This window comes from Stigmatopora nigra, chromosome 6 (assembly GCF_051989575.1).
Source record: "Stigmatopora nigra isolate UIUO_SnigA chromosome 6, RoL_Snig_1.1, whole genome shotgun sequence".
In the NCBI taxonomy this organism is placed as follows: domain Eukaryota; kingdom Metazoa; phylum Chordata; class Actinopteri; order Syngnathiformes; family Syngnathidae; genus Stigmatopora; species Stigmatopora nigra.
In genome coordinates, this window is record NC_135513.1 from 2805114 (window position 1) to 2818499 (window position 13386).

General features: G+C 38.3%; 1 protein-coding gene across 3 annotated transcripts in view; it reads left to right on the forward strand.

The window, feature by feature from the left end:
* cxcl12b (chemokine (C-X-C motif) ligand 12b (stromal cell-derived factor 1)) overlaps positions 1-13176 on the forward strand; it is a 50257-nt gene extending 37081 nt beyond the window's left edge. For 2 of the 3 annotated variants that reach the window (XM_077719084.1, XM_077719085.1), the window contains exons 2-4: positions 53-170; positions 9902-9985; positions 12708-13176. In XM_077719084.1, the coding sequence (XP_077575210.1) occupies positions 53-170; positions 9902-9985; positions 12708-12747 (242 nt within the window). In that variant the 3' untranslated portion in view covers positions 12748-13176. The remainder of the gene's footprint in view (positions 1-52; positions 171-9901; positions 9986-12707) is intronic. The other variant, XM_077719086.1, reaches the window with a different exon arrangement.
* Positions 13177-13386: the final 210 nt, after the last annotated feature.

Consider the following 13386-nt stretch of genomic DNA (forward strand, 5'->3'; position numbering starts at 1 on the left):
TTGTCCTTCTTCAAACATTTTGGGGGTAAAATTTTGTTTATCATTTTTGCAGCAAAACCCATCAGTCTAGTGGAAAGGTGCTGGTGTCGTTCAACACTGAACACTGTTCCTCAGCGCTCCATCAAAGAGCTCAAGTTCCTCCACACGCCCAACTGCCCCTTCCAAGTCATGTGAGTGCAAAGAATAGAATATTTGCTCTTTAAATAAATGCATGCTAATTTTTCTGATTTGTGTGGTCCAGGCAGATAACTGACTTGGTCAAATATTGCTGGTGATATTTAAAACATGTCAAGGTTGTGCAGTCCAACTTGTTTTGCCAAACTTCTTTACAAAAGCAGGTCCTGTACAAGTTTGAAGCAGCTAACCAACCACACAACATGAATGCAACATGTTTTATTCATTACTTTGAATAGATTTTCATGTTTCAACATAAAATCTTCTGCCAAATTATGACGACATGAGGTCTTTGGCATCTCATCAGGATGAGCTGGAATATAAATTCATTCATCCATTCATCTTCCGTACCGCACATCCTCGTAAACATTGCAGTAGCTTATCTCAGCTTACTGCTGGCGAAAGAGAGACTACAACCGAGATTGGTTTCCAGTCAGCTGTAATGCGCTCCATTGACCAATGGGAGCTTCGCACACATCACAATTTAAATGGTTCCAACTCTAGCACATTTATTTAAAATAAATAAACAGAAAAAACTTAATTCACTAATTCATTCATATTCCATACCACCCATCCTTGAAAGGGTTGTTGGTGGTTGCTGGAGTCTTCGGGTGAAAGTCGGACTACACCCTTGACTGGTCCCCAGCCAGTTGTAAGGCACACAGAGAGACAAACCACCATCCGCACTCCCAAAAACACCGCCACCAGCGGGAATTGAGCCCACGCCTGCCCGCACCGAAGTCAGGCGTGTTAATCCCCTACACCAAAAAAGAGAAGAACAATGCGAATATTCTCAGACTTTTTTTGTCCTCAATCTTTAATAAAGGACTACAAATTTTCACACAAACCTGAAGTCGATGCACATCCTTTATTTTCCTAAAAGACACAAAATGATGTGGCTGGCTGAATCTGGACCCCGCCCGGGGTGTAACTTCGACACCCAATGCCTTACAGAGCTTGTGAAAATTGCAATGTAATTTTTTTTTGCAAATTCTAGGGCATAATTTCCAAAATTAAAAAAACAATCTCGAAATCTTAACAAACATTTATTTTTTACAAATTTATTTTTCATTTAAAAAAAATGTTAAAAACAATTTTACTGGTTCATCAAAAGATCTGTCTTTTATAGATACTCCAAAATTAAAAAAAATCACCTTGACCTAATTTCAACACATGTTGATGCCTCCGTACCACAAACAACCTCTGGTTTGAGTGATGGAAAAATAGGTAATGTGATGTTTTTGATCTCATAATTATCTAACTTTTTATACCCACTTTATTTAAATCTCCTAATGTTACACAAAAAACAATGTTGTCCTCCCGTAAACTTTACGTCACCATAAGTTAATGCTCTTGAACCCGAACTTCTTGTTCAAGTAACGTAAAAACAATCAAACTACTTAAATCTCGTAAGATTATGACTTTTTATACCCTACATTTATTCAATCTCCGAACATTATGCAAAAATATAATTTTGTACACACAGACTAAACATCAAAAAAAAAATGAAGGACTCAAAATCAAACTTATTTTCATTATGCTGTACTTTTTCAAGTTTGCAAAAACACTATTTCAATTAATGTAAAAATCTGATACAGTATGATCTAAATTGCCCTAGATTATATTTTTTTGCATTTTAAATCGATTTAGCGTGAATCGCATTCACTCCGGAAAAACTCTTGAAATGGGACAGAGGTACTCCTGAAATGGGGTCGACGGTGGTTGGGAGCTCTGTAAAAACATTGAAAAAGAGACCAGACTTTGATAGTGGAAAACATGTATGAGAGCTCAAAGTGACAGCCGGAGATTAAGAGTCTTTTAAAATGCAAAGGAAGCAATAATTAAGGGTCAAAGTCATTACCTTTGTGTTTCTGCTGACCCCTGTTTACCATTTTTGTATTTTTTTGTCAGGTTCCTGCATAGCACAACAAAGTCCGAGTATAATGTCACTCGTCTGGAAAACATTAACTCAAAAGCCTCATTCATTACTTTGCTGTAGAAAATGGAGTGGCAGAAGCCTCAAGGAAAAATATTACCAAATGACGATGAGATAACGTGTAACTGCAGTGTGAATGAATAACAAAAGTTTGCACAGGACTCAGAGAGATGCAACTGATCTGGAGGAGTTAAGAAGTAATTAAGGCAAAACGAGAGACGAACTGTATCTTGCTTCGCTGATATCTTAATTAAGGCATATATCGACACGATAAAGTAACATAATACTTTGCTTTAGCCCCTCTTCTGCATGAAACAGTGTCCCACTGTGTTCCCCATTATGACCCCATTTATTCCAGCATGCAATTGGTATTAACTTGCTGTGAAGTAATTACGTCCTGCCGCCAACAAATTCTAGGCAAGTTAATTGGAGGTGAAATTCCAAGTTGTCGGGTCAGACGAGCAGACTGACAAACAGGGTGACACATCAAAAACTTGATCTCCTCATTAATGAGGAGAGGAAGTAGGGAGAGAAGGTAAAATGACCCAGTTACGGTATTGCGTGTTGACACATTGTTTTAAGGAATTGGAGGCTGATGTATCTGCCATTTGCTCAATGGAGGTGATGAACAGAGAAGGTGGGTGGTCAAAGTGAAGTGGAGTGTTTCATTTGTGGTGCATCGTGATGGACTCGGTTAGGAGGAGGAAGACTCCCCCACAGGTGCTAATACACTCGTATGACCTTTGGCCACAAAGGTGTGAGAGCCCCTCCTCGACTGGCTCTCAACATTTGGTCCGGATTGTTTTGATGCCAAACCACTCGGTGTAGTGATTCACTCCCCTGACCTCGCTCTGGGCAATTTTGGGATCGATTCCTGGTCGGTGAAGGTGTAATTCTAGCTGCGAATAGTTGTCTGTCTTAATGTGTGCCCTGCGGCTTACTGGCGACCAATCTAGGGTATACAGTAATACCTCGATTATTGCGGTTAATATTTTCTGATTACTTTCATGGAGGACTACAAAAATGTTCCACCACATTAAATGATGTGCCAGTCCAGATCTGGTCCCCGGAATCAGGTTGTGTGTATTGAAGAATCAATAAGTGTAATAAGCATTGTTTTATCGAGTTAAATGTGTGTGAAAACACAGTTTCATTTAATCAACTATTGACATTAAAGTCACACTTTCACAGATTTGTAAACACCAATTAAATATTCAAAATAAAGGCTCAAGACTCAGACCGATCAATAACTATTAAACTACCCAAAAAAACAATTAATGTAATGTTGACATCAACGTTCATAAAAAAATTATGACGTCACAAGAATACAAGAGCCAGCAGAGAGCGCATGCTTTCTGAGAAACAGCATGAAGATGAGTTCTGATTGGTTTTGACAATGAAAACAAATTTCAAAGTTGGTCATAAATCCGCAGGAATGTAAGATTGTGAGATTTGTAAGATTTGGCTCCACTCACATAGTGAACTAATGAATGATAAATATCTTATATTTACCACTCTCGACTCTTCTAACAAACCTAGAGGGCTAATCATTTATCATCTGAAATTTAAAATGAGATTTCTTTATTGGTGCAATTTTTGGTGATAGTTTCTGTCGTAAATTTGTAAAAAAAAATTATGAAGGTTTCATCTTTCACATACATATAGGGAGCCTACATACTACTGGCGGTAGTCGTAACAGGTTTTAACAAGCTGTGCATTTAATGTACTTCTTTATCACAGATGTATAACTTGTGTAATCACCATCTTATGCGTATTTTTTGGTTCCCACTTTTAGGACATGAGGTCAATGGTGTTTATGGTCAGGTGCACTCTGTCGTGTGGAATGATAAAAAGGAGCACGGAGCACATTGAGATTGTATTATCCCATGACCCCTGTGAGGATAGGTGGTTCAGAAAATGAATGAGCGAACGAACGAACGAGGGAAGAAACGAACGAACGAATGAACGGATGAACGGATGAACAAATGAACGAATGAACGAATGAACTAACGAACTAATGAATGAATGAACAAATGAACAAATGAACGAATGAACGAATGAACGAATGAACGAACGAATGAACGAACGAACGAACGAACGAATAGGGTAGTGACAAAACTCTTATCTACTGACTTCACTACTAACTTTTAACTCAAAGCACACGTTTTGCAAAATGAAGATAAAAAATACACTGTTTAATGGAAAAGAAGGGAATTGTTTAGAGAAAAGATTTCAAACATATCTTTTCATCGACAGAGGGAGGTTTTAAAAAAAAAACACCTTCTATAATAACCCTAATTTCTATCAGCTAATCATTCAGTTCAACGATAGTTAAATTGAACTACCGGCCAGAAAAAAAGGAATCCCCAAACTTAGTACTTTAAATTAAAACAAGGTGCACAGATGTTTTAGACCCTGTATTATACCACAAGATTAGGTAAAACAACCCAAATTTTCTGGTCTGCTTCCTTTCATGTTTAAATACAGCTAATGGCAAGTCAAATCTGACGTACATTCAGGGGAAATAGTAATATGTAACAGAACAATTTTAAAATAAACAATAATCTTACTTACCAAGTGTGTATGTTACTCACCAAAAATCGTTTTTAACTGTATATAATATCCATCCTCTTTTCTTTCTTCCTTCTTTTCTATCGCCATCGAAGCTGATGCTGAAAGTTGAGCCTGTCCTGTCGTATTTCTGGCATAGTCCGTCTTGTAAATGTCTTTAAATCAACACAACAATATATTTGCTTGTGCAGCTGGCTCCAGATACAGTTTGGTAGCTGTGGCTAATCACTAGCCAACATAGTTGGTGAAAGCGCGGATGTATCCGTACCCCTGCGAGAAAACAAAGACGTATCCCTACGCCTGCGACAAGTCATTGTGGTGTTGCCAACTCGATTGGTTAAAGCAACAGTCTTATCGACGACGCTTGGTTAATGCAGAACTGTAAAACTGATTTTGAAGGCCTTGAGGCAGATTTCTGACCCTGGCAACAAATAATGGCTGAAATGTGATTGGTTAAATGCTTCAGTATGAAAACACACATCTGGATGCAGTGCAACCAGGGGGGAAAAATGAAAGGAAGCTAACATACAATTTGGAATTATTTAACTATTGATGGACAAAATACAATATATGATTCAGATATTTCTTAGGCCAGCAGAAAAAGCCTTGAAGGCCCTGACTGCCCGCCTCTGGATACAGCTGTGGTCAAAAGTTTACATACACTTGTGAAATACATGATGTCATGGCTCGCTTTAGTTTCCAGTTATACAACTCGAAATCACAATGATAACAATTAAAAAAAAACAAGGTTATAACCTTCAACAAGAGTCAAAAATGAAGTCTTAGTTTCCAGTTATACAACTGGAAATCACAATGATAACAATTAAAAAAACAAGGTTATAACCTTCAACAAGAGTCAAAAATGAAGTCTTAAGGACATTTTCAGTAAGTTACCATTAAAAAAATCACAGCATGATTGTACACTACTAGCAAAAAGTTTGGGATCTTGGATTAAAATTTTAACTTTGAACTAAAATGATTTTTACCTAGATTTTCGTTCACTCACTCATCCAGCATCTTTGGGAAAACTGCTGACAACACTCTTGTTTTGAGCCTCGGAGCTGATGACACAAACTGAAAAAGTTGAAGATAGGTAAAGAAGTGCAAGTTCAAACACGTGTATAACAAAAAGTAATGAAACATTCATTATCGAAATTTCAACCAAGAGCAAATAGCCTAAATCTTTTGCGAGTGGTGTGTTTCCAATCTACAACTGATTTTTTTCTCTGATAGAGTGATTGCAACATATACTTCTTTGTCACAAAAAACATTCATGAAGTTTGGTTCTTTTATGACTTTATTATGGGTGAACAGAAAAAAGTGATCAGATCTGCTGGGTCAAAAATATATATACAGCAGTGATAATATTTGGTAACATGTCCCTTGGCCATTTTCACTTCATTTAGGCACTTTTGCTTGCCATCCACAAGCTTCTGGCAAGCTTCTGGTTGAATCTTTATCCACTCCCCTTGACAGAATGGGTGCAGTTCAGTTAAATTTGATGGCTTTCTCACATTGACTTGTTTCTTCATCATTGTCCACAAGTTCTCAATGCGGTTAAAGTCAGGACTTTGGGAAGGCCATTCGAAAACCTTAATTTTAGTCTTATTTAGACATCCCATTACCACATTTGATGTGTTTGGGGTCATTATGTTGGAACACCCAACTGCGCCCAAGACCCAATCTTCGGGCTGATGACTTTAGGTTATCTTGTAGGAATTTGAAGGTAATCCTTCTTCTTCATTATCCCATTTACTCTCTGTAAAGGACCAGTTCCATTGGCAGCAAAACAACTCGACAGCATATACTACCAAGACCGCGCTTGACGGTAGGCATGGTGTACTTGGGGTTAAATGCCTAACCTTTTCTCTTCCAAACATATTGCTGGGTATTGTGGCCAAAAAGCTCGATTTTTAGTTTGTCTGACCACAGAACTTTCCTCTTGTCCATGTGATCAGCAGCAAACTTCAGTTGAGACTCAAGGTGCCGATTTTGGAGCAAGGGCGTCCTTCTTGGACGGCAGCCTCTCAGTCCATGGAGATGCAAAACACGCTTGACTGTGGACACTGAAATCTGTGTTCCAGCAGCCTCTTATTCTTGGCAGATCTGCTTTTTGGTGAATCTCGGTTGAATCTCAACCCTCCACAGCTTGCGTTTTCTTCCTGATCATGGCAGAGACAAAACAGTGACATGCACTTTATAGTTACAAACAATTGTATGCACTGTTGCTCTTGGGACCTGCAGCTCCAAGTGACTTTCAAGTGACGTTCAAGTCAAGGATTTACTTTTTCAGATCTGTGCTGAGCTCCTTTGACTTTCCCATTGTAGCATTTGTTGGCATTTACATCCAATGACCCCTATTTAAATGGCCTCAACGAAGTCACCAACTGTAGTCACTCATAAGCACTCTCAAGAAGTTAAGATGCTATGAAGATCATTTCACTGACACAACTTTCTAAGTCCCCAAAATTGCTAATTTGTGTTGCTGTATGTATATTTGTGACCCAGCAGATGTGATCACTTTTTCTGTTAACCAATAATAGTCATAAAAGATGCAAACTTCATGATTTTTATGTGACAAAGCAGTATCTGTTCCAATCACTCTATCAGAGAAAAATCTGAGTTGTAGAAATAACTAGAAACTCAAGAGATCTACTGCAGAAATGTGTTAACTTCTTGCAGCTGGCCAGGAGTTGACAGCCTGTCATGCTCATTGAGCGTGGCTTTTGCAGATATGTTGCAAGACTTTTATGGCTTAGCGAAGGTGCTTACGAGTACCTGTTTTTGTTAAATGTGACTGAATGATGAAAAATCTTTTTCAACCACTACTTGTCCTAAATACTGCCATTATTGGAGAGGATTTTCATACACTCACAATTATATTGTTGTGATTTATAGAATTGAATTAAAGCTAAAAAAAATTCCAGTTGAGTATTTCCACAGCTGTAGATCATTAACTTGAACTTTTATTACTTCACTCAATGATATTTATACCCCAATGGGAATAATAACTATTAGTTCATGCTGTGTGTTAATGTGCCTTTGTGTTCACATCACTGGCTCTCAATGTTCCAATTTTTCAATTTGATTTTTCCAAATGTTAGAATGTTTCATTTGGTTTCAAAGAAATGTCTTTGCAAAACGGATGCTTCATATCACCAATGCAGTGTTGAATTCATGTCTACAATAAACCTGATTTATATAGGGCAGGGGTCTCCAAACAATTCCACAAAGGGCCCCAGTGGCTGCAGGACTTTATTCCAACCAAACAAGAAAACACCTTTCTGACCAATCTGTACACTTACAAGTGTAACCAGTTGATTGTAATCATTTGGTGCTTGTTTTAGCAGAAAACTGATTAGTTTGACTGTCTGTGCTGATCATAACAAAAACCAGGACCCACATTGGCCTTTAAGATCCGGTTGGGTGACCCCTGATATTGGTCATCAAAAACACATTAGCTTACATATAGACTAGAAGCAAACTGAGCAAGAGCAACCTGTGATGAGGGTTAAATGTAACACATACATTATTCAATGAGTTTATGTATCAAGAAAGAAGATACAAGTTTAGAATATCACTGAACGCATACTGTGTTATGTATGTGATTAAAAAGAGTATAAGACAACCTCAATTATAAGACGACCCCTCTTTTTCAAGACTCTAGTTTGAAAAATGACTTTTTGAACCCCAAATTTAACATTTATACACAAAATAATGACATTACATCTAAAAAAAATATTACAGCAATACATTTGAGAGAAAATGCATGTTATTTTGCCTCATTCAAATCTTGAAAAAAACTGTTTATCACATCTTAATATCTGAACATTTAAAAATGTAATCTAAAGTGCAATAACATTTGTAAATGGAAGGCTTCTGTATTTTAAATGTAAATTAACCAATCTACTGTGATAAAACAACAAAATTGCTATACAAAAATCTGCATTAACTTGAGTTCTGCACAGAAGGACCTAATCTAGACTAATATCTTATCTTATACTTGAAATAAAACTTAAAAAGTTTCAATGCTAACCACTTTAGTCACTTTTTGTACATGACTACTTATTTAGTGACCACTTATTCATGTTGACTACTTTATCAGTAGTTATGATTGAACTTCATGGTGAAGCTTTAAATCTAATTATACTTGTATAGTGACAATAAAGGCATTCATTAATTCATTCATTTTCTGAACTGCTTTATCCTCACTAGGGTCACGGGGGTGCTGGAGTCTATCCCAGCTGACTTCGGACCAGAGCCTGGGGACACCCTGAGTCGTAGCCAGCCATGGCACTAGGAAACAAAGTATAACCATTCACACTCACACTCATACCTCGGGGCAATTTAGAGTGTTCAATCAGCCTACCCTGTTTTTGGAACATGGAAGGAAACCAGAATACCCAGAGAAAAACCCTGCAGGCAGAACATGCAAACTCTACAAAGGTGGACCGAGTTGGATTCGAGCAGAGGACCCCAAAGCTGTGAGGCTGACGCGTTAGCCACTCACACCAGTCAGACATTCGGTTCGTTTCGGGATAGCCCGAAAAACACAGCACTCAAGACAACATGAGGCATACAGGCAACCATATTTCTTACATTATTATCCTTATATTTAAGTTACATGATCAGAATTTGTTTTACTGTTTGGCTGTCAGTGGCATAAGGTATGTGTAACCAAAATACTGAACTTACCATTTTCGCGTGATAACTTAATAACGGATAAGGCCTGTTGAAGTTAAAAATGTCGCACACCAAGGACATCGTAACCCGAGGACTCCTGATAGGTTCACCAACAGGCATTCCCAAATGCACGCACAAATAAAAAAGACATCTGACTCATAACCGGTGTCTCATAATAGAGAATCCAACCTGACACGTCTTTGTCGCAGGTTCATTCTGGCGTTCAAGGCATTTCTCTTGTTGTTTATTACATCAGATTTTACAACAGGCATCACAGAAGTCAAAACAATTAAGAGTCCTCCGGATCTTCCCAAGGGAGCAGTGTGAACAAGTGTCAGAGGTTGATGGTTATCAAAACATTCTTCTTCATTGCAAGCAAATATAAAATAATGCAAGACTAATAACCCTAACAACTCCCTTCAAAATTAGGTTGAAAAAAATACTGTCATTAGTTTTTGATTTTTTGTTCAAAACCTTGTAAACCAACATCTAAACTGTAGTCAGAATATTTGAATTGTCCCTGTCTGCATTCTACAGTGCCAAGCTGAAGAGCAACAGGGAAGTTTGCATCAATCCGGAAACCAAGTGGCTGCAGCAGTACTTAAAGAATGCCATTAACAAGTAAGAATTACAGTGACAGATATGAATTGTTGCAACTTAAATCTACACAGTACAAAACAAAAAAAGCTTGCATGTTTGTTTAGAACCATAAAACAATTTTTGCGCTATTAAAATAATCTCTTTTGTAAAATGAGTGTTTAACAAATAAAAGATTGAGTATACACACTTAGAGACGGTGAAGATATTAAATCCCTCGTGTATAATGATAGCCGTTTCTGGCCACAATAAAAAGATTCAACTCTCTACGTTGCACATTGGACAAACGTAGAATGAGAATCTAACCATACACACACACACACACACATACACACTCACACACCCATAAATCATGCTTTATAGGGATTATAGATGGAATGAGGAGCACCAAGTTAAGATGAGCAATGAATCAACCTGTGGTAAACCTGTTCTTCCATTCTCATAACTTTGTGACTAAGCATCACAGGCGTCATCCAGTTCATCATCATCACGCTAAATACACTTCACCCTTTATTATTATTAATTCACTCTTTTAAATTCTAACATTGAAAAAATTATACCCCTAATTCTTTTTGTCTTGGAGGAGCTGTGTGAAAATTATCGCCCCAGAACTCTCCCAGTCAAAATGGATGGACATTTAGCTTCGGCTATATTTCATGACTTTGTAATATTCTTAATTCATAGAAAATGAACAACCGCATAAACAAACTAACTATTATTTAAAATAATAATACCTGCCTGATGGAGTAGAGCTTCACTCGCTTGACTTATGATCAATGTTCCCTCTAAGCTGCGTGCGTGCGCAATTGCGCACTACTCTCGTCTTCTCCGCGCACAGCAATCATATGGAGCACACAAAATAAAATCAGTTTTTTTACCATGATGGCCAGTGGCAATAGCCCTGTCCACTCTTATGTTTTTCATGTTTTCCAGCCCTTAAATCTTTTTTTAATTATATTTTAATATTTCTTAATACATTCTTTTTACTTTACTGTGCAAATAGAAGACCAAGCGGTGAAATCGGGTGAGAACTGTCTAAATCTGCTTTTGTGTGCGTGCGTGTGTCTAGTATGTGTGATTGTTTGTCTTCAACCTACACATCTCATCTCATTTTCTGAGCCGTTTTATCCTCAACGGTTGTGTGGGGTGGTGGAGGCTATCCCACGTGACTTTGGACCAGAGACGGGGGACAACACCCTTAAATGGTGGCCAGCCAATCACAGGGCACACAGAGACAACCAACTATCCACGCTGAGCATGCCTTTGGAACGTGGGAGAAAACCAGAGTACCCGGAGAAAATCCACGCAGGCCCAGTGAGAACATGCAAACTCCACACAGGCAGACCAACCTGGATTTGAAACCAGCTGCCTGTGAGGCCAATGTGCTTACCACTCACCCAACGTTCACTCTAAGCTTCACACGTACGCTACTGCGCACTACTCTCGTGTTCTTTGACCACCTTAAACGAATGCAGCGGAAAAAATAAAATCCAACCTGAAATGTATAAATAAATAAACACATTACGATTTTTTCTGTGGCATTGTGCAACGCAAGAGTGGCTGCCTGTAAGTGAAAAATGACAAGAAAAGGTAATTATGGATAAAACTATGACTAACACTATGTCCAGCAAATGATATAATGCAGTTCACGTCACATGTGTTTACTTCCGTGGCATGAGTAAATGATAAGGACATTAATTGGCTGTGTTAGTTATGCATTATACCTGCGTTTTGCAGGTTAGCATATAGCTCACGTTCCGATGGAGCTGCTGCCAACTCTTTATCATGGCAAAACGACCAGGCTGTGGCAGAGCCACTCAACAAGCCAAAGTAAAAAAGAATTGTGATTCTTTTAAGATGGAATGACTGTCAGAGTATGTGTAAAGAGAATAACATGAGAGGAAATTGGATGAGAAAGGTTTCCTCCGCAAAACATAAAACAAAGCCAAAGTTCTAAGCGAGTTTTCCAATGGAAACTTGACTATCTCAAGTGACACATTCAGCAGAAAAGTCAATTGAATGAGAATGTGAAGTGAGAAGGATAGAAATGGGTAAAACAAGAACGGTTTTCACAAAAATCATACTTTAAAAAAATCCCGTCCAAAAGTTGTGCATACGGGCGTACATAATTTGAAATGATCAAAATACGTACAAAATACGTGAAAAACTTATAAGTTGACAGGTATGTAGACAAGAACTTGCTTATGGCAGGTGTGGTACTGGTGTTTGCCCATAGCTAGCAATTGTGATGTTTCTCACACTGGTCCTCAGTGTACTCAGGTACCTTGTCTCTATGCCCAGACATATGAAAAATTAATGGGAACATTGCCCGCAACATTTTTGAGGATGTGGGGTATGGATAATGAATATGAATGAATGGAAAAAGGGAGAAAAAACAGGCAACTGGGTCCTGGGTTCAAATCGAGGTCATGTCCACCTGTGTGGAGTTTGCAGGTTCTCCCCAGGCCTCCGTGGGGTTCTTCCAAATCGTGACGGTTCGGTGGATTGAGTGGATAAAACGGCGTGGATAGCAAATTATTTGGTTAATTTAAATGTAATATTTTTAATTATTTCCAATAAATTATTATTTGTTTGTCAAATGTTTTATAAAGACATGTAAAAATATAATTAGTCTGTTGATTGAAATTAAATGGCTCAGCCTTATTTCATGTATCTGAGAGTTGTTAGCATGCACCAATGTAATCCCACGATATGACAAAATTACTTCAACATTTTTCTTTCACAGGGTGAAGAAGTCAAGAAGACGTAACAACAAAAAAATCTAGCTTGACGTATGTCTTCCATTTGGTCCGACACCCTCAAGTTCAATGTGTGTACCTCTTTCCCACTGCTATGGATGTATGTAAACACGCTGTATTTACTTCTCTGGACTGCTGGCACAAAAATCACTTCACTGCCAATCTGTGCCACCCACCAAAGGCCTCTCCGGACACCCACGGAGCCGCTCAGCCCCCACACATTCCCCCCACGGTAGCACCAAGTGTAATTAAAGCCTGGTTTGTATGATGTACACAAGTGAGTGAGTTATGACTGATCAGCTAAAATTAGACACTTGGGGGAAATTCTGTTGAATTAGAATTTTAATGAGAACAACTAAAATTGGCATGCCTATTCAAACATTGCAGTCTGCTACTGTTTACCATACCTTTTAAAAAAATATTGAAAAAAAACAGTTGAATAAACATTCCACTCATGCCTGTTTCTTATCATTGTATGTTGATACAATGGTACCTCCTTTATTTTCCGAACCGCCTTATCCTCACGAGGGTTTTTAGGGTGCGGGAGCCTAACAGGCAGGAGGCGGGGTACACCCTGAATCGGTCCATGAGGAGAGAGACAACCATTCACGCTCACACTCATACCTCGGGGCAATTTAGAGTGTCCAACCAGCATACCATGCATGT